This window comes from Strigops habroptila, chromosome 8 (genome assembly GCF_004027225.2).
Source record: "Strigops habroptila isolate Jane chromosome 8, bStrHab1.2.pri, whole genome shotgun sequence".
NCBI lineage: Eukaryota > Metazoa > Chordata > Aves > Psittaciformes > Psittacidae > Strigops > Strigops habroptila.
Window position 1 is genome coordinate 1,941,898 of NC_044284.2, and position 22,681 is coordinate 1,964,578.

The following is a 22,681-nucleotide window of genomic DNA, read 5'->3' on the forward strand; positions in this document are numbered from 1 at the left end:
CGTTCTCTTCCATCCACTCCCTGTGTATTTACCAGATGCAGCTTCTATTGATCCAGCTTTTTAAGATGGGTTCAAATCTTTTTTAAATGAAACGTGGAGATAAAGAGATCTTTTCTATGCTAATGTTCGATTTCCCTTTTGTAACTTTTCCTTGGCTTTGATGATTCCAGGATAACTGCCTATAAACTGGGTATTAGACAGGTAAATTATAATAATCTGTTTGTGGAAAGATACTGTTTCTATTGCAAACAGCTATTGTATTATTTTCTGCTCTCTTTTCAGGAGTCGGTTGTTTCCACTCTCTCCATCCAGGTTATGTTGCTTTCACTTCTGCACATTCTGATTTTCTGTACAGTATACAAATCACTTTGACATATGATTTCTGAGATAATAGAATTGTTGTGTCCTTCAAGTTACTGATAGACAGTTCCCAAGGAGGTGATCCTTGTTTTGTGGCCACTTTACTCCAGCACCGCTTACTGAATAAGAGTGAGCGCTGGGGGCAGTTTCTTCTCCTCTAGCATAGAGCAGCATATCACACTGACAAATAGGATCTGGCTGGTGTCTGGAGGGAACACAGCCCCCCTGTGTCTTGTCTTTGGAACATTAGTGTTAGGAACAAACTTGTGGAAGAAAGAGGGAAAGGAACCGACAACATTAACGTATCAGGTCTTAAACTTCAGCATACCTGCTATGCTGGTTTAAGGATACTCCTGAATAATGGCAGCTTATGCCAGTGGGGAGAAGTGACCAGATTGCAGTCAGGACTAAAAATCCAGTTCAGGTCTATTATAAGCAGACTGGAGCAAGCTCTTTTCTGAGTGGAATGATACATTCTTCTGTTAGAGATGGATTTGACTGAGACTACTAAATGTATTTTTGCTAGTGACCTTTTCAGATCTGTCACCGGTATAACAAATGTTAGGAAGATGACATGAGAAAGGTTTGCAGCAATATTCCACTTTATTTTTTTACAGCAGATGTTTCTTCAGTTACTCTGTATTACAATTTACAGAACTCTTCTGTTCTACAAATCAAGATTCATGGCAAACTGTTGCAGTGCTTTAAATCCTGCAATAAACAATACCAGGCAGAACAGAACCAGAGGGGAGGTAAGCAGACTTCTGCATTCATCCTTCTCTGTGATGAGCTTTACTTCATAGTAATCTTCACATTTCAGCAAGCCCTTTCACCAGGACTCTAACTTACTAGCATCTTCAATTTAACTATTGCTTCAAGTATGGGCAACATTAAGTATCAGTTTCCAAGCTGAGAAGAAAGGCTGGAATTACCATCTGTTCCTGAATTTAGGAAGCTGTATACCTTTGTCCAACCTAGTATCACTTCTTCTAGTGTGTCCTTCAAACCATGATGTTTTAAAACCACGTAGGGATACTTTATGGTACAGTTCTGAGGTATGCATTTTAAAAGAGTGCTTTTAGAGGATAAGTGCTCAAGTCAAACTGGGAGTTGAAAATCTTTGTTGTGCTTTACTGAATACCCAGATATTCAGGATTGCAAAATTGCCACATAATTTCACCAGATCTTTGTTTAATCATCTTGAAACACTGATATTTTCACTCAAGTACATTACCCTAGTAAGTCTTGAGTGTTACCCCAATAATATTCAAAGTGCAAGTCCGATATGTTGACCTTAAGAAGAGGAATTAAGACTAGAGGCTGTGGAGTCTAGGCTAAAGCCTTGAGACAGAACTGTTTATGATATAACTAAATCAGAGGTGGACTCTGTATTTGATGGGGCTGGTGAGTCCCGGTTCACCTTTGGCCATTTGGTCGGCATTAGATGTCAGTCTGTTCTGGTCACTAAATGTTGTGAGGACAGACCATAAGGCTGCATTGTTTTGTAAGACAGGCTCAGGAATACAACACTGACTGCGTGGTCATAACCCTAATTTCCATCACTCACATGGGTTGATTCTAAACTCTGCCTGTGATTCTCACCTGCAGTTTCTGATGCGTACCTCTTGTGAGATTTTGGCTGCATCAAAACTGGGACCGGACAACTGGCTTCAAGGAGAAATCGGGTTATAAGAACAAATCCAGTTCTGGCTGATGTGACTACTTCTTTCCTGTCATTTCAGTACCATTTGCAAGAGTTCAGATCCTTTTCTCGGTGTCTAATTTAGCAACAAAGGAAGGTGTGAGACCTACAGACTACACTACATCCAGGTTCAGCTACTTGTTCGGATGCTTTTCAAAGGCATTATGGTATGGACATAGCTGTTCAATTTAAAATGCACTGCAGCATTTGTGTGGGGCTCTTGTTGATGCACGCGAAAACTGTTCTTTCGCGTATCCTGTACACAGTGTTCATCCTAACTTGAGGGTAAGAAAAGGCAAACCCAAGTGTCTTGTAGTTCTTTCACTCTTCTCCCTTTTCTATGAACTGGGCTTTTGGCTCTCATTAGGGAATGACTCCGACAAACCTTGCAAGTGTACCTATTCCAAAGGAAAGAAATCATTAATAAAAACCAGTAAAAAGGAGCAGTTATATTACCAAATAAATCTACCAGGCTTACAAAGAAAACAAATTTGAAAGAGCCACCTGCTGTGGAGATGAGGCAGTAATCTCAACAGCAGGAAATAAACGGGGAGAGGAAGAAAATACAAAAGCATAGACATTAAAAAAGTAATTAAAACACTTATCTCCATTGACATACATAGCAAACAGAAAAACCCCGACCACCTAGAAAACATGCTCTATTGAACCTCACAACGGGAAGTAACAAAGCTGCCACCATAAAAAAAGAAAATCTTAAGCGAAATGAGAGAGATCCTTTAAAAATACAAGCCTCCAAAGTATTTACTAATGTCTTAATTACTCATAAACTGACCTTGAGAGAAGCAGAGCACCTGCAGAGCATTTGCAACTTGACTGGGCATCTAGATCTTAAACCTTTAAAGATGGAGATAAAGTAACTCTTTAGATACTAATGGCTTTTTGTTCCATTTCTCATGAATGTCTTAGGATGAATTGTAATGGTGCGTTTAATATAATCAGGGATGTGGCACAGCTTAGGTACCATATGTGGATAAGGCATTTCAGGATCATTCATATCTAAATTGTTGTGTAATATTGATCCATGGACAGCAATGTTATCAATATTGATAGGAATGAATGTGACTTCTTATAAACAAATAGCTAGAGCCTATGCCACTGCATACAAATAGGTTCTATCATGTCTAGGGAAAACTGAATTTGACAGTTATAAGAATCTACTGTTTCAATGTTCTCTTTCAAGAAAATAATGTATTTATAACTCATGGTCCAATTTATACAATTCATGGATTGTTTGACATAAACCAAATCTGCTTTAAATACATAGATTTTTATCTCCATTTCCCCAGACCACAAATTGTTGAAGAAGAACAGAGTATTCAGAAATATTTAGGGATGCTTTTGCGCTTGGAATTTACACTATGTTCTTTCTTCTGTGCCCTGCACCTTTGTAGCCACACTGACCATATGGTACCTGTAGCTGCAAGTCTCTAGGCAAGTGTGAAATGCTATCAGAAATGTTATATCTGAAACATTTCTATATGGGAACATAAGGAGCAGGTTGGAACACTCGGTGTGTGAAAGGGCAGGGAGATGGGACAACATGGGTACTTTCTTGTTAATTCAAAAGGAGCATTTCAGAAGGGAAGTGGTGGATTTAGGAATTTACCCTTAGAGAGCAATGATCTTAGCTCTGTATCTATTTTAGCACATCTTCTCAAGAACAAAACCAAACCCATATAAATAAATACTGTTGACATCCAGTTTCTTATGAGATTCATTCATTTTTCTTCTCATTCTCAGTAGTTCCTGACAGTTCAAGGCTTTCCGCCTGGTCGTAAGATCTCCTGGGCTCCTGTTCCTTGGCAGATCCCTGTTGTGGAGGCTGGGAAGAGCAGAACAAAAATTTTCCCTGTAAATTTGATTGCTTAAAATCTTGCTTAACTCTGAAATTTGAGCAGGTTTTCATGGATGTGGCAAAAGGTGGAAAACCCTCCCTCCTCTCTACATTACTAACTCATGCTCCATATTTGTATGACATGGAACACTTAAAAACTTTCCAAAAGTCCCATAAGTGGGTGGATGGAGTTTGATGTTGGGTTTGGTTTGGTAGTTTTAAAAGGTAGAAAAAGGGATGTGCAAAGCCAGTGAATCTAATTTTCAGTTCCAATTGGATACATTTATAAATGGAGTGTCATTTCGGTACAAAGTCAAAAGATTCATCATAAAAAAATGTCAAAGTAGAGTGTCTTGGCTCTTAAAACCACCAGTTCTTGGTATATTCAAACACAGACTGCATTCACCAGCCTGAATTCACCTTGTTACCTGAAAGTAAGGGCTTGGTAGACACAATTCAGCCAGTTCTCATCTTGAAAACTCGCTTCTGTCAGATAGCAACAGTAAAGAGAATGTAAAGAGCCCTCTTTATCACTTGACAGATCATAGCTCTTCATTTGTTTACCTGATTCAGCTTAAGATTTTCCAACATGTGGTATTATCACAATTAAACATGAAGCAAGCTGAACTTTTCAGCATTTGATGTAAGGAAAAGCAGAAAACCTCACGATGCCCTAGTACGTTCTGTCCCTGTAGGCTGCTCTGTATTTACGCTTCAACTTCAGCTTCATATGTTTTTGGTCTGGAGATTTGTTTTCAGTGAAAACTGTATTTGACCCTTACCAAGGACGAGGGCTTCTTTTGTATGTCAGTTATTAATACTGGCTGAGAAGTTCATTTGAAACTGCACATCTGCCCAAACCTGTGAGATTCAAGGAATCCAAAGAAGGAGTTCAGGTTCAGAAGGTGTTCCTGTTTCTGGGGAGAGGGGATTTGATCAGAATCAAAGATTGTGCCTCTCATGCTGTGTGCCTTCACTCCCACTTTAGTTTTCTTTTCCAGACCAGGCTAATAGTTACAGTAATAGCAGCAGAATTTATTTCCTTTTCCGATTTAGCTGATTGATGTGTTGATGTGCCTTGATATATTTGGTGCAGGAACCAAGTGGACTAGGGGCATTGCTCTGCATGCCAATCCCTTACATGTTAAATGCATCGTTCTTCTATTATTGCCTTGTATGTATGCCTGACAAATTGACTCTATTTGTTTAGTGATTCACATTTCATCTGGACTGGGGAATTGTGAGAGTATCTAAATTCCATCTCTTTAAATGGAGATGATGGACTTAACACTGCCAGTTAAGAAAAATAACATGCATCAGTATTGTGAAAACAAAGAGTCCAAGATCTTGTTAGGAAGCAGATGTTTCTAATATTAATATATATATATGCACATGTATTTTTTTGTATGTGTATATATGAAGGATATAAAAGTGGGTGGTTAAAGTCTGTGTATTCTAAAGCTGCTGCTATAGCGCTATAGTGCAGGTGAAGGAAATGATCGTGATCACTAGATTTTGATATGGGTTATATAAAAACAGGAGACCTGGACTTTGGAAACTATATGGTATATCAGATATGGGAGAGGCTGATGCCTGCTAGAGAAGGGGCTGTGGGGATCATATGGAGGAAAGACAAAAAGAGGGCTTCATCCTGAGAGTCATGGTGCTTCCTGGGAGATAGCTGGAGCATCTGGAGGTGAAAGGCAGGGCCTAACAAACCATAGGGTCAGGAACAGAGATGACTTGCTTTCTGCGCTGTACCTGACCCAAATTGGAACTGTCTGGATTAGCTTTTGCAAAGCTGAACTAGATCTGTCATGCAAGCTGTTATTTTCACAATGTTTCTACTGTCCCTATTCTTAGTAAATGCTGTTTTACACAGCCCATGAAGCTTCGTTGCATGGTTTGGATAGCAGTTGCTTCAGAAGCTTGTTCCCTGGCATCAGTTAAAGGGACTGATGCTTCAGGAAGTCCAGGGCTTTGGTGGCAGAAGGCTGGGGGCCCAGCAGAGCCCTCTGCTTCTGTATGGGTGTGCAGAGTCTATCCCAACATCACCAGTGGAATTGTTTTTCTTGGCTGCCTCGTCTTGGTTACCCTTAGAAGAGCCATTCTTCAGTGCAGGTGAAGGAAATGGTTGTTAGCACCAGATTTCAATACAGGTTATTTAAAGACAGGAGACCCAGAATACTGAACGGTTGTTTTTTCAGGACAAGAAATACCAAGTAATAAAGAAAAACCTTTGAGATGGCTTGCAGGTGGATTTGGAGAGCAGAGAACTGCTTCCCGCTGGCTTCAGCCTAAAACCTAGCGGAAAGACCTCATCTTTTTCTAAGCAGTTTTTCTTGGGTGGCTCCTGGCTATTTTGTACTAGTCTGTGAATTCCCTTTTGCTAAAGGATCTCTCTGATTTCTCTTCAAAGAGTATTTCTCTTGGTTCATTATTTCGACCTAAACTGTGTCTTTCGTAGATGACGGGGGTTTATAATTGTGTTTCTTCTTTAAATCCTCTTGCTCGAAACAATATTTTTCCTCTGCAGCTGCTTTTTTGTTAAATCTTCTCTCTCCCGAGAGGCTGTTGCCTATTTGTCAATATTTGATCTGTCTGTAAAACAGACTTCTGTGAGGTGGCCGTTCTGTATGAAATGGTGTGTCGCTAAAGTGGATCTTATCAGCTCGTGATCTTTTTCTCTGTCTGCCTCTTGCTAGCCAAGTGTCTTTAAGGTGTACCCAACCCCTCTTATTTTAACAAAGTTAAATACAACGGTTGTAATGGCAAATACTGAACAACACAAGGAACAACTTCCAGCAGATGCTTAGCAAAGAGTTTGGAACTGCCAGGTTTTTTAGAGGTATAAGAAAACCCCCTGCATTTCCTTCACATGTCAGTAGTGCAGAGATGGTTTTCATGGAATTTTCAGCAAAATGCAAATAGTAAAATAAATAACAGGAAGTGTCATTTATACTGACTACCTCTTAGACATTTGTTTGGTCATATCAGCCAGGCTAAACATTACTGAGTCCAATACATTCACGATCCAAGTCCTTTGATTTCAGTGACACTGTTCGAGTGATGAACCTGAACCATGAACATTGCAACACTCCCTTAATTGTACTCATTCTTCATATAGGAGCTAAATTACTGATGCTGTTAAAGATGGAATAATTTTCATTATTTGTGAGGGTTTCTCCTTTTTTTTGAATGGGAACATGTGTTAGGGAGAAAGGGAATTATCTTTAGTGCAGGCTGCATGTCTCACTAATGACACGAAGCTTTCTCCCAGAAGTAAGCTGAGATGTCTGAATCATAGATCATAGGATCAGCCAGGTTGGAAAAGACCTTTAAGATCATCAAGTCCAACTGTTGCCCAGCACTGCCAAGTCCACCACTAACCCCTGTCACTAAAACATGTCACTCTGAGTTGATTTACAGACAGCTCAATAGAAATAGTTGCATTACTCTGTTGTCTGCCCATAGGCAGTCACCGAGAGCTTTTTTCTCCAAGGTACTTTTCTTGCCATAGATGTTTTGCAATATGTACATAGAGAAAAACCTATGCAGTTTTAAAAAAGGATTTCTTGAATTCATTTTACATATTATACTTCCAATAGCAGTAAGTATTTCTGGCGGCCTCTTAAGATATCCATTATTCATTCTTCATTAGCTGATACTGCAGTCTACCCAGGAAGTACAGCATTCAAAGGTCTCGAAGATCAGTACGTGCTAGTATTTGCTAACCTTATTTTACTCAATATCCAGCTATAGATCAGTGGTGTTTGAAAGTCAGGTGTTCAGCAACCGGGTCATGATTTTTTAATATATAAATAGAGCTCAAGGAAGTGCTCAATAACGTAAGATTTTTGAAATGCAAAACTTTCTGAATTGTGTTATTTGCTTTTTGCCTTTTGAATTCACAGAGAGGATGTTTTCAGTTTTTCAGTGAAACTGTTATAACTAAAAATACGCCTTTTGATTCCCTTCTTGTATTACAGTAACTTCATTCAGGGATCTAGAGGTTTAAAAAACTTCCCTCATATCAGGTGGCTCAAAAAAACCCTGAGCTTTCTTATGACTGAGTCCTGATCTTATGCTGTAATAAGAACAGACTTTTGCTGCTTTAGTAATATAAAAAGGCCAGAATATAAAAAGTAGGGAAGGTTTATTTTGCTGTTTGGAACAGGACTCCTCAAAGTGCAATCCTGCTTTACTGTTGACACTGAAGTGGTGTTGCTGGGGTTTTCCAGACCAGGATGTCTCAGAGGAGAAAGACTAGTCTGCTGTCATCTGCTCCCGGGCATGGAAGGAGCACAGATTGCTTTGCATGATCCACTTCTGCTTCTTGCTCTGAGGACTCCTCAGTTCTAGTGTGTTTTCTTAGAGAAACTGTTGACGTTTCCTCTATTTCAATATGTAATTATTAATTAGCATATCTTGATAACATTCTGGGGTTTTAGAGGTAAATATGGAGGTTGAAAACACCCTGATAGATCATTCAATTTGCATGAAAAGAGCGTTTTAACTTCTGTGTCAGCTAGGCTGGCTTTTTGTGCTGTCCAAATGTTCCCGCAGGAACAAGCAGATACTCTGTAAGAATTGGAAGATGCTTTTTACTGCTTTCTTTTAATTGAAAGGTTTTTGTTGCTATTATTGGTTGTGGAGCGTATCCCTGTGTGTGTCCTAGGGCTTCTGTATACATGTGTGCTATTAATAACTATAAATGAATGTCAGCCAATAAGGACTTCAGGCTTTAGAGAAAACAATCAAGAATGGCAAAAAATGATGCATACAAATACTCATGGATCAGACAGGTCTACAGCATTGCCATTTGTCCTTCTCTCCTCATTGGTTAAACTGGTTCTTATTGACTGATTTGTATTATCTGCAGACTAGCTGTGTTGAAAACTACCTCAAAACAAAGGGAAAAAACCCATTTCACAGCAGTAAGAGTTAAATGTGTGTGCAGGTAAAACAAGACAAGAGTCTTCTCTTCTGCAGTAGCTTCCCTGCTTTTGCACCCTGTTGTCTCTAACCCTTTCCTCTACATTTGCTTTGGTATGTGTTATATGATATAGGTTATCCAACAATCTTATTTTCAAGTGCCAGTACTTATAAAAGATCACCAGTTATGCCAGCTACAGACTACAAACATGAAACTACAGTCATTTGTGATGTTCTTTCAGAGACATCTAAGGGTTTGTAAAAGTGCTTGTTTTGAGGACATTTTTCAGAATGTGTAAATAAAGTGATATATGTATGTTGATCATTGACATTTCCCTTGTAGTTCTGATATGCCTTAAAATATCTATTTTAGGTTTGCCAGAACCAAACAGAGACAGTATATTCCAAGGACTGAGAATGGATCATGGATTCTACACATCTAAAGACTTCCTACCTTTGGTAGCAATGGCAAGTAAACCAGGTGTGTGATATGTTTTTGTTGTAGTCATGGTCAGTAAGTCATTAGCAGCTATTGAAATATCAAAATAGGCAATTGGTTACACAGCAGCATATCCAATTATGAAGCACCTCCCAGTGAATAGTCTGAGTCAGGATTTTCTCTTGTGTGTGGTCAGGAAAGTCATCAGAGAATCAGCGTCATAGAATACCAAGTTGGAAGGGACCTCACGGATCATCTTGTCCAACCTTTCTTGCCAAATCATGACCTAGACTAGATGTCCAACCAGAATCTCCCCAGGAATAACTTGTTCCCATCATCCCTTGTCTTTTCCATGTGACTCCCTGTAAAAAGGGAGTCTCCACCTTCAGTATGGGTTGAGCCCCATATGGATCCACTGGTGACAGGTCACCAGTTTGGAAAGGAGCTGCTTACCACCTCCCTCTGGGTGGTCAGCCAGTTCCCCACCACCACACAGACCACTTGTCTACACCATAACTTATCAGTATCTCTAGTAGGAGGCTGCAGGAAACCCACAGTGCTAGAGACTGTAGAACAGTCATCTATAAAAATCTAAACATATGGTAAATCATTACCCCTAATAAGTTATTTTTGTTATTTTGAATTATATTCCAATGATGTCATAAGCTTGTATAAACTATCTTGATATAAATAGTATATTCCAAGATGGGCTTGGAAAAAATCTGGTATTAAAGAAGGTGTTGGTGACCCATATAAGCAGCTGCTATCTATATTGTTGATAAATGATTTGACTTGATTCCAAATTATGTGCTCTGCATGTTTTACCAAACATCTTCCTTACCAAAAGAACTTAGAGTCTAAGACTCAGGACAACAGTAGTATGCCAGGAGTTAATAAGACAACACTTGCTTCATAGGCACCAAATGCAGGCTTGTTTTATGCTTTTACATCTTTGTTTTGAGTATGGAGATGGCTGCATTTGCTCCCCAAGTATAGCTGCTTTCAGGGGCCCAGAGTGTGAAGTCATAAGCCCCAGATGGATGTATGAGATGGGGCTTGTCATTTCTGTGCCATGTTCCCTTGTGATCTAGATTCCTCAATGTGTCGATAGAAAAGCAAGAAATTCCATATACAGTTATCTGTAGTATATCCTGTGGTATGTGGTGTTGTATATATGATCACATATTTAACCACACATCCACCTTTTTTATCAGTTTGTACCTTTTTCATGTACAAACTGATCTTCTTAGCATTCAGAAATTTCTTTTAGCATCAAAGATTTGGACTTGATGGTCTTAAAGGTCTTTTCCAACCTAGTTGATTCTAAGAGGCTATGATCAACTCAGGTTGCCTGTTTATTTAGTAGGCTTTCCATAAGCAATGTGTTGAAGAATGTATCTTCTGCAGCAAATTATTCTGCATATAAAAGTAAAGTTTATTACCCCATTTTATGCAAAATATTTAGGAAGGGAAATTCTCTGTGCCATCTGTCCCATCTCTCTGCTGCTTTGGTTAAATGCTTATTTATTTTGTCTTAAGCTAAAAGTGAGCTGAAATGGGTTGGGAGAAATGGGTGGGTTTGGGTTTGTTTTTTTTTTTGTTGTTGATTCTATGAATTTGACTAAAAATACTTTATAGAATTCTGTGTGGAGACGTAGCACTTATGTACTGTAGGTCATCTGCCTGCATGAGGATCTGTATACTGTGATCTGCATCTTTGAAAGCGTTGCAAAGTAGTACTCTGGATTTGCCAGGATATGGAATGATATTTTTTATGTATGAAGTCTACAATGAAAAAAAGGATGAACTTTGAAGAACTAACCTTTTCTGAGTGACAGTAATAGATAGCTCTTTGGTGTTGTCTGTTAATTAACATGGTCTCTTTTGCTTAATTTTCCTCGTGTCTGTCTGTAGCTGCAGCCACCTCTTGCTCTCTAAAGCATGGGATTTTAAAATAAAACACACGTCCTTTTTATTTTACTATGACAGTTCTCTAAATAATAGACATAATAGACTTATTCATAGTAAAGTACATAGTCTGCATGCTTATTAAGTTCTGAATACCAGTAGTTCATATAGTTTCCTCCAAAAGGAAAGTACAGATACAGAGACATGAACTTACCTTGGGAGTGTTCTTTGTTCCCCTTGTTGTGATTGATCCATTCTAGACTAGTCCTGTAAAAGCACTCTGAGCTGCCATTCCCCTGCTGCACTTGGGCTTTTTCCACTGCTCAATGTACAATTTTGAAGGATTAAGTTTGTTAAAAATAAATGAGAAAAGTTTAGAGAGATTTGTAGAATAACAAACCTATTTAGTAAATAGTAAATGCAGTGCCGTATACGTCGGGGGAGAGGGAGAGGAAGTGAAAGCATTTGCCATACGTTAAGCATTCCACAAATGAAGAGATAATATATGCATTAGGATGCGGTTTCTCACTCTGTTTCTGTGTCTAAAGCATTTTTTCGTTGACTGATACTTGTTTTTCTTTACAATTGCATGTGAAAATCTGCTGCTGCTAGAGCAGGATACTGGAGTTACACTGCAGTGAGCGCCTCTGGCTGAAATTAGCACTGGCTCATTGAGAATATAGCTTTATATCGTTTATGGCATTATTTGTTAATTTGCCTAATCAAGTTAGTTGTATTTAAACTTGTGATAAAGTTTAGCCTCATACAAGGAACACGCAGAGTTCAGTTTTACTTAAGTGTTTCTTGTATAATTGAATCATCAAATACAAGCTGTAGGTGACAAACACATCATGTTGTCATTCTCTCCAGGTAACTTTTTGGCAGTCGTTTGTAGAAAGCCACTGTAGATGAGATGTTTTCTCCCAGTGGAAGATGCAGGAATTGCTGTCATAACAATATTCTTTCTGCCTGATGTTCAGCTGCTGTAGAGAATAGCCTCTGAGAACCATGTCACAGCCAGACCGGTGTTAGTGCCTTCTAGAAAACTAACTGAAGGGAGTAACTTTGATAAACTGTTACACAAAACCATCAACAACTGGCCATCTTTTGAAAAATGACAAGCATTCTTCTCTATAATCTGTTAAAAGGTGTTTTTTGACTGGGAGGATGATGAATCTGATCAGAGAGAAACTTACTCTTTAAATAAAAAGATCTCACGATGCTAATCTCAACCTGACAGGACCCACAATCCTACCAACGTGTTGTCATTTGAATTCTTTCCAGATAGAAAGGTGCAGCTGCTTAGAGTACTGACTATGAAATTACGTATATGAGCATATCTTAAAAATGGGAATAAAACTGTCTTTCAGTGAAGCAGAATAATTTGATAGTGACACTCCATGCTTGGAAACTGTAAGATGCAATTTTACACTGCTTTGAGTACAAGTACCTTTTCAGCTGTCATGCAGAAATGGTTTCTCTACCTGAAAATGGGGTTTTCCTTTCATCTTTCAGGGATGTGTGCCTGTCACTCTCCATTGCCATCAATACATGGAACTGTGATTGTACTTGGGTCAGGAGACACTGCTTTTGACTGTGCAACATCTGCTTTACGCTGTGGAGCTCGGCGTGTGTTTGTGGTCTTCAGGAAGGGATTCACTAATATCAGGGCTGTCCCAGAGGAGGTAAAACTGGATAATAGCATTTATGAGGGGGCATATTGGTTGTTATTTCTACAGGACCTGAAAGTGTGCTACAGGTCAAAACATCTACTAAAGGTTTTCTTTATAAAAATGCTCTTCAAATGTATAAATGCTTATTAAAGATCTGAGGCTCACTTTATATAGTCTCTGTTTAAATTATTTTCCTCTGTTGTACCTGTTTCCTGTAACATCAGAGAGATGCATTTGCATACAGGGGAAAATTGTCTTGTAAATTAGAAAATAGAGTAAATTTTTCTAATCTTGGGAGCACACCAGAAATCAAGTGGTCATTTGAGTCTTGTACGTGACTCTTGAAGTCATAGTTAGATCCTAGAATGACGCCTCTTGGCTGCTGTCTGACAAACCTCCGTGATTGTGACGTTGCCTTTGATGCCTATAAAATCTTGTGAGGAGATTACTTACAGTGATTTTGGCTTTGAATAACTGTTGGTGGCAATAGAGCAGTGTCATTCATCACAGATTTCAGCATTCAGTTTGATTTTCTAGGTCAGCTTTGCACGTCAGCATTTATCAGGACATCTGTACATTTTGAAACTGACTCTGCTTCCTCAATATCTCTGTACCACAGGAGGGTTTTTTCAGATAGATTTTCGTTTTTTGGTGGTCTTTTCCCATTATCATTTACTTTGTACACTTTGTACTTTTGCATACTTTACGATATCAAGACACGGATCTTTATAATGAGGTTTATGGTAGTTTGGTTATCTGTCTCAAGAAGGTGGGCATCTTACAGGTCTCAGGAGGGGAATAGAGGTGCAGAAAAAGTAATAGAGTGTTTCTTGATGCATAATTTACTTCTGTTGCACTTTCTTTAAGAATTCTAGACACAATGAGATTACTAAAGCTATTGCCAGACTCGTGTGCTATTCAGATACTTACCACTCAGGAATCAGCTTTCATTCTGAACCAAAATGTTTGTTAGCAGTATGGGTAAATTCCTCAAAGTTATCAATGTTTGTACTCCTCCAGTCATGCAGTGGCCTTGACAAAAAGTGAAATGAAAGCAGCTTCAGCTAGTAACAGCCGTACTAGAATGATGTCAGCTTGGAGATTACATGTTCAAAGCAGCTGTCATGTGAACATAGATAATCGAATCCCGAAGACTTTGCTAAGACAAAATGCTGCTTGGCTTCAGCAGTTTTACCACAGCAGAGATTCAGAAGATCTGAACTTTGGATTGTCACTCAGAAAACTTTTTTGCACAGAGTAGTCAACATTTCATGACATCTTAAAATCAGAGTAAACACTAATCGGGGCACGGACTTGATTAATACTAGGCCTCTTTTTAAAAGACACAGATTGTTACATGAGGGAACTCTTTCGCCTTCAGAGGACTTACACATATTAATAGTAACAGGAACAGTAAGAAAATATACTGGAGAAATATTTGCATTGCAAATTTACCTACTGCCACTATCTAGAACTGCTTGATCGAATAGTACGGGAGGCCTGAAGTTGGTACTAAGGTGACTGTCTGTACACAGATAACTTCTGCAGAAGAATGTGTGCTAGCATCTTGAGTTAAGATACCATAAACCTTATGGTTTATGGTATGTTGTTGGGTTTGGGTTGGTTTTTCGAGTTTTGTTCAGCAATGCTCAAGGTATATATTCTCTTCTTCTACTCTACAGATGGAACTTGCCAAAGAAGAGAAGTGTGAATTTCTGCCTTTCCTCTCCCCTCGCAAAGTTGTCCTTAGAGGTGGACAAATTGTTGCTATGGAGTTTGTTCGAACTGAACAAGACAATGATGGAAACTGGAAAGAAGATACGGATCAGGTTGTCCATCTGAAAGCTGATGTGGTGATCAGTGCCTTTGGCTCCGTTTTAAGTGACAACAAAGGTAACCCTGACTGATGCATTCTGGAAATGCTAATTGTTGTTTTAGCTACAGCCTTTTCCTGTCCTTTGACAGTGTTGTGAAATGAGTCTTCTGGAGGAAGACTGCAGGTCATCTTCACAGGAATTTCTTTGTCCTTTGGGTTTGCCTCTTAAGAACAGAACTTGAGGGCCTGATAACAAAGGAGTTTTCTGTATATCACTGTATAGAGCAGGAATTCAGATTAGAGGTGCAGTGCATTTTGCTTTCCTCTCTGTAAGTGGGATTTCGAAGAATACTCTTGGGGATTTCTTCTGGTCTCACTAATTAACTTTAGAGAAACTCATTATACTGTAACTTTAAACTGAACTGATCTGATCTCTGGCACCTTCTTTTTACCTATTAAATTAAGTAAGAATTAAGATCGATTCATTATTCTGGTTCAGCTGGTCTAGGTATCACTCATTTCTTGTGCATACACAAGAGAACTGTGGCTTCTCTCATATATACAATATTCATTAAATTCACCCGTGCTTGTCTTGGCTTGTCTCATTATTTAGTTGCACTTTATAAGCTTTGTCTTAAAAATTAACAATTATATAGTTCCATATTAAACATCTAGAAATTGGCACGAAGGTGGCATTTCGAAACCGAAGGAATTGTCTGGGTGTAGCAGATAGAGAGCCGAAGAGCAGGAGTACAACTAAGAACATGGGAACTGAGCAGAGCTCAGACTGTTCTCTGACACTAGGTTAGATTGAAAGAGTTCAGGCAAATGCATCAAATGTGCCTTGGAAGTGAAAAAAAACCCACTGACTCAGCAGAAGACATTGATAAAATGAATAGATCTTCAGCCTGGAGATGCTCATCAAGCTCAGTGAGTTCTGAAAGGCTTAGTGCTCAGTGTGCCTACCTCTCCAGGGCACAGTCATGCCAGCCAATTAACCCATGACATGTTGTCATGGTCTTTTGGGTATAAATGCTCTGACAGAGGACTTGGCAAGTGCCTCAGAGTGCATGTCACCAGAAAAGATCATAATCAAATGCTGGTTCTGCCAGTGTAAATGGAATTTCAACATTTCTTAGCATAATGTGGGTTTGTGAATCTTTTCAGTCAAGGAAATCATAAATCTAAAAATCATCTGAGCAGAGTCTGAATCTGAATGAGCTACTCAGTGCTTTCTGTTCACTAGTCCAGTTCTACATAAGTTCAGCCATCATACAGCCATGAGTCTAAACTCTTTCCTGTAGTAAAAAGGAAGGATCAACCTACTTCCTTGAGGACACGTGAAATTAATTCGAAGACCATTCCTATCTTGTGTGTGTTACTATTATTTTGGGATAAGTTCATTCAGCCTAGATTGTTATATAGACAGCAACTGTGCCCTAGAACAAAATCAAATTGGTAAATTAAATCTTAGTCTATGCCATTAGTAGGTTTTATTGTGATTCACAGACCCTATGATAAAGCAGTGATTCTTTTTTCTCCCACATTAAAACCTGCTTCATCTAAAAGGTTGAACTTCGTGTGTTGCTTAACCATAATACTGTGCCAGTCTTGTATCTCCTAGTTAGCATTCACTGTCTAAATTAGTTGTTGTGAGGCTTTTAAATAGGAACCTAAAATGGGAGGGGAACAAAGTCGTGCTTCTAATGAAAGGAGTTATTTAACTTGGGGGGGAAGCAATACACCTCAGTTTCACAGTGTATTTTTGGTGACACTGCTATTAGAATAGCAATCACTTTACAAGGGAAAATGCAAGACATTTGTTTTGGATGTTATGAAAATAAAAAGAAATTAGGACTTGGGGGAATCAATTGTTTATTTTGAGCATACCGTTTTGATTGCTTTTAAATCTGTTTCTGGGCTAAGCTGTCTTAATGAAAGTCAAATTTGCCTTTCACCATTGAGCTGGATTTCAACCAAATCTCCAGGTTACCTCAGCATATGTAAAAAAGAGAAGTTGAAGGGAACCACAAAACCTGCCCAACAAAACACCCCACCAAAACAAAACAAAAAGGAAACCCCAAATCACCTTCTGTTCTTAGGGTTGGGTTTAAAAAAGGAAGCCCATTTTTATGTTTTGTATTCAAGAGATGGAGCTATTCTCCATCGAAAGATGGAGATGAAAATACTGGAGGTACTCAAAACAGGGAAAGGCAGTGACCAAACTGATCTGATGTTGAACTTGACCTAACTTTGAAGAAGCGGATGGACTAGGTGACCTCCAGAGAGCCCTTCTAATCTGAATTATTCTACAACTGGCAGTATTCAAGGCCAGGTTGGACGTATTCTCAGGTGACATGGTCTAGTATGAGGTGTCCCTGCCTGTGGCAGGGGGTTGGAACTGGATGATCTTAAATTCCTTTCCAAACCAAACCATTCTATGATTCTATGAGTGGATGACTGAGAAGCGGGTTCAATAAATGTGTTAATTGTTGCTCATAGAAAGAGCTCTATCACATCTATCTATCCTATTTCTTATTGTTAAACATTGATGCTACTGATACAAGAGTAAAGAACCAGAGGGATTAAAATCAGACTTAGCCCCAGTTCAGCAAAGTGTTCTGGGCAGCCTTAATGCTTGTGTTTTAAAGCTTTGTTTAACAAGACATAAGCATGTGGGTGACTTTAGTTCTGAGCAGAAATAGCTCATAGGTTAGAAAGCTTTTTATTGTCCTCAACAAGATGTTTCCAATTCTTGTGTGGTAACTACTGCATTTGCAACTGAGGTTCCATGTGCTCACAGTAGGTATTTAGTCTGTTTCGTTTTGTAGAAATAAAATGCTGGTTGTGTTTTTAAGCAAGAATTCTAGTAGGTATTCACCCTCCTATTGGGGATCATAGAAATGCATCGTTAATTTAAAAAGATTGACTCTTAAGTCCGTTTTATGGTCAGGAAGTTGCTAATAGGCAGAACAGGAGAGTTGCCTTCTAGACTATTTTAAGAACATTACTGCTTTACTGAAAGCGGTGAAAAAACCCTCAACAAATTGTTCAAATCAAGCTACTGCATATGGAATAATAAATATGTTTTGCTTCTTGTTGGGAAAACCTCAGGTTTTTCAAGTACAAGCTGCTTTTTCTTGACTCTATAGCTTACCAAAGCGTTCAAGGCATCACAACTGATCTATATCAACAAAGACCTGTGAAAGAAATTTGTCCCTTTCCTCACGTTCCTGCTCTTTTACTTTGTTATTTTGGAGGCCTCTGACATATTAGTGAATTAGTGAAATGCCTTCTGTCACCATTCCAAATTGCAGCTACTCAATCGATATACAAATGTAATTCTGTGTACAGCCTCAACATCCTTCTTAACACCAGTCCAGTTGGTTTTACAGGCTAAACTGTGAATAACCATTTTCTTACCTATTTTGTTCTGGGAACCATTTGTTTGGACTGCAAAATTGTCCTTGTTCTGATTTATTTTCCTCAATTTCTGAGAAGAACCTGGACTTTCTGAAGAGAACCATGGAGAAATTATGAGAAATAGCATGCTTGTTCAACATGCACTGTAACATGGTGTGCAGCACAGGGGACTAAGGCAGGATGGGAGACAATGTAAGTTTAGTTAAACATTCTATTTAGTGGACAGCAGTAAAGGGAAAGTATTCCCATGTATCAGAACACTAAATTTTAGCATGTTAATGTCTTATTTTGTTTTCCTTGAGAGAGACAAAAGGGGAATGCAAAAATATCTGAGCAAACTCCAAATAGAGCCTTTGCAAAAAACCCCATAATAAGCTATGTGAGAAAAAATCTAGTTTATGAAATGTTTGGTAATAAGCAGCTATTGCATTGTAAGTGAAGGCCAAAATTCTATTTTATAGTTCTGGGAATCACAGCTTCTAGATATTTTGTTTTTACTTTCAGTGCAACTTTCATCTTGCTTGAGAACTGCAGCAGCAAACCCCAGGTGGCTTACTAGAGTCTAACTACTGTCCCCCCAGTATAGTTCAACATGCAGGAAAGAGAAATCCGCCCAAGTAGCTTACAGTGTTATTATTTACACCACTCCTAATTAATATTTATTTCTATAGATTGAGAAACATTTCCTGGGGAAAAAGGGAAAGAGTTTGCATAGCTCTAAGCTCATAAGATTTTAGTACAAATACAGAACTTTAGATGACACAGAAGGCAGCAAACCTGCAAGGAGTGTTGAGTTTCTTCATGCAGCCTGCTCAAACGACAAGATAACTTCATCCTTAAAGCACTGAAGCCTTGGCTATGTAATGAAAGGTTAGGAGGGAGGAAGAGAGCTGGCTGGGAATGCCGCAGTTGGGCATGCCCACAGGGGTGACCTGGTGTCTCCCTGGGAGCAGAGCATCTCCCTCGCACTCACAGAGTGCACTTTTAGTCACCAGAATTCTATCAGAATTGTTCTCTAAACCTAAATTTATACAGATTCATAAGATTCCTACTGAAATAGGTAGGAGTGTTCCTGCTGAGTCATTTGGAATATGATTTTTCTCCACAAATAGGTTTACGGAGTGAGTCGGAGTACAGCAGTTCTACACCCTGAAATGATGAGCTATTTCCAGTATCCCAAAGTGGCTTCATGATGACTTCTAAATCCCTGTTAACTTAGAGCAGGAATTCTGCTCTTTCACCCAATAGGTGTCTCTACGCATTTGCTTGTTGGTGGCAGGCAGAAAACAAAGTCAGTACCAGCTTGCAGCCTCTCCTGGCATACATGGACCCAGCTTTATCCAGCTAAACCACTTCTAAATCCTGGTTCAGTACGCTGGTGTGGCAGAGGCTGTGGGAAGCAGGATTGTGCCTTTCTTTATTTGCTGGGCATTTGGATGGGGCAGTGTCAGCAGTTCGTCTGTTGGTGCATCTGACAGCTCTAGTTTTGCATTTGAGATTAAGAAAGTTGCAGTCTATTTGTATGTTTCTGAAGTAATGTTGCTATTGGAAAGGAACTCTGGAAGATGGATATCAAAAATAACATCAATGAGCTACTAAAGCTAAAATTACAGGAACTTATGAAATTGGTTAAACATAAAAACCATTAAACTGTTTATTGAAGCTTCACAGATATACTGCAGCTAATGAGCATTTCTGCTATTTAAATAAGCCCAAATTGAACACACATTACATGGATACATAATTAGTCATGGCAGTCAAACACACACAGGCTCACTTTTAAAGCTTTATTTGAGGAATCTTTTCCATTTGATTTGTTTTGTTAATTAAAATATTTTTTCTGTATTCACTTATATTTTAATATTGTTTTTGCAAGTGCTGTAATTTGCTGCTGCTTTTCCTTTTGTGTGTGTTTGCTCTGTGAATACAGCAGATTTGGACTATGTATTCAGAGCTGTCCTTTTGTTTGGTGTTATTTGTGTTAGCGTCACTTGATAGCATCAGAATAATTCAATTGTATGTTGTCGTTCATCCAGAAGGATCTTTTCAAATAATATATAATACCTCACCAGGATATGGAGGAGAAGGCAGCACAGCCACTTTGAATTTACAAGAGAAAAGCTATGTTAGTTTTAGGTATGGAAGTGCATGGATTTTAAAGGCAGTCTTTACCCTGTCCCAAATCACGCACCAAAAACCCCATTAGGTATCTAGTTTGCTTATTGTTCAGTGCCAAACAACCATTCAGAGAACCAGTATTTGGGGTCAGCTCCTTCCAAGCTCAGGTTTGGCTCTTAGACTTTCTCTTAGGGGCAGAGAAGGGGCTTCTCTTTCTGCAGGTGGTCTAGGACGTGGTCCCTTCAGCCTCACAGTGTCCCCAGGTACCAGATCCAAATTGTGAGGACATTAGGAACTCTTAGGTAAGATGCTTTTAAATCGTGCCCTTATTTTACTTAACCTAAATCTCGGTATCTGCTGGATACTGTGTCAACCCTGCTACCAGGGAAATGTTCTTTCCCAGCTTGAACAGTACTGGTCAGGCAGACAAATCCCCAGGCCCTGGGGAGATGTTTCGGGTGAGGGATATGCTGGGCATTCTTTGCACTCAAAAAGCTTTTGGTATAATTATATCTCGACAGCTATTTTAGCACAAAGCAATCCAAAGCTAGGTTTGAAAAATGTAATAGATCCAAGATAACAGAGGCTATACCCTATTATTTTTCCACAAGATGAAAGAAGTAGTCAGAACTTCCAGTTTTGCATAATTTCTTCTGAGAAACTACATCTCTGATAACATGTTGCCTTCTAACACCTTCGCTGTGGTTCAGTCCTGTCTCAGAGAAACAAAAATCATCTATTAAATCCCCAGTACCAGCTCCTGCAGCACCAAGTTTTCCTCTGGGTTTTTCCAAGCATGTCTTTACAAGCCTGCATGTATTTAGCTGTGAGAACTGTCCAGACCACATGCTGAGCTGGTACCACTGCATGCAAGAAGTTATCTTATACATGACAAATAGAAGATGGTCAAAAGCTTTCTTGAAGTGCAGACAGGCAGAGACACAGAGAGAAAGTTAATCTATTGATCTATAAATGTTACTAAAATAGTCTTAATAAAACTATCAGCCATTGTGAGCACTTCCCTTAAAAAGCAAACACCCACAAACCAGCAAAACCAGGCAACCAAACGAACCCAAACCCTCATCTTCCAGACTGGAAAATGTCTCAGTCTGAAGGTTGTGTGATCTTTCAGGAATCCAAATATTTTTGAAGGAAACCATTTCGTAAGTTTTTGATGCTGTTACTACGCAAATATTATTGTTGCCAAGTTAAGCCACCGAGTACATGCGGGGTGGGAGGGACTGTGCAGGCAATAGGTCTTGCAGATAGATTCAATACTTCTGTTACAAAAACCTGCTGCAGTCTTTCAGCTTAAAACTGTCTTCTCTGATTCTGGCTTCTGAACCAGTTGCATTAAAAATACTTCGGATTCGAGTCCTCTGAATATCTGTTTGTATATGCCAAGGGGTAAAGGTTGGACTTGATGATCTTAAAAGTCTTTTCCAACCTGGCTGATTCTCTGAGAGCGTAGGTGGGACAAGTAGGTGACAGTGTTTGTGCCTTGCTTCCTATTTTGTTGTTTTGCCCTTGGTTATGCACAGCCCCCACTTTGAAATTCACTTCTAATACATGATTTAGGGGTGAAGGAAGATACAGAGCCTGGGAAGAAAATGCCATCACGATGCTGTACGAGAAAGCTGCGTTTGAAGCTGGTATATATTCAGGCGTGTGCTGGGCAATGCTTTGCCCTCGTATTGGAAAAATACTCTTGTCTTAAACTGGCAGGTTTCTCTTTTCCATATATGACAGCACAACTGCATCAGTTTAATTGACCTTGGCAATCTGCATCTGCTAGTGGTGTGTCCCTGAGGGATGTTGCAATTTTAAGCTGCATTTTATTGCAGGGTCTTCACTTCCCGTAGACAAAGCTATATAAAAACCTTTCCTTTCAATATACGCCATCAACGTTTGCTACAAATCTTTGTGGAAATGTGATTCTCTTCAGGAAGCTCCTTTGAAGTGGATTTGCCTTTGTAATAAAACCATTTAAAAATGCAGAATAGAAATAACGTTAATATAGAGCAAGATTCTTACCCACCCCCCCCCCCCCCGAGCATTTGTGTGTATTTAATGCCATTTGTATAATGCCACGGAGTGTAAAAACTTCCTTTCCTATTTGCACATCTACATTACGTTTAAGGACAGTAATAGTTTGTGTGCAGAATGCCTGTATATGCCATTTGATAGTAGGAAAAAAAATTAAGATATCTTAATATATGCTCAAAAAAACCAGAAATCGCAGTGAAAAAGATGCAAAATCTATTGTCTTCATGTAAACATTTCATTTTGATTGTGGCTTTAGGGTGTTTTATTCTTAATATCCATAACAAGTTTCCAAGTGAGCCTCACTTTTGGGACGTTCTGAGTTGAAATATGAAGTCCGGATGGTTTTAACTTTATTGAAACATTTCTTTTTCAGCATGAAATTTCTTTAAAACCAAACACACTTTGT

General features: G+C 39.0%; 1 protein-coding gene across 6 annotated transcripts in view; it reads left to right on the forward strand.

The window, feature by feature from the left end:
- Positions 1-22,681, forward strand: part of DPYD (dihydropyrimidine dehydrogenase) — a 355,916-nt gene that overhangs the window by 158,758 nt on the left and 174,477 nt on the right. For all 6 annotated transcript variants that reach the window (XM_030494219.1, XM_030494220.1, XM_030494224.1 and 3 more), the window contains 3 exons: positions 9,226-9,333; positions 12,715-12,884; positions 14,555-14,765. In XM_030494219.1, coding sequence (XP_030350079.1) covers positions 9,226-9,333; positions 12,715-12,884; positions 14,555-14,765 — 489 coding nt within the window. The remainder of the gene's footprint in view (positions 1-9,225; positions 9,334-12,714; positions 12,885-14,554; positions 14,766-22,681) is intronic.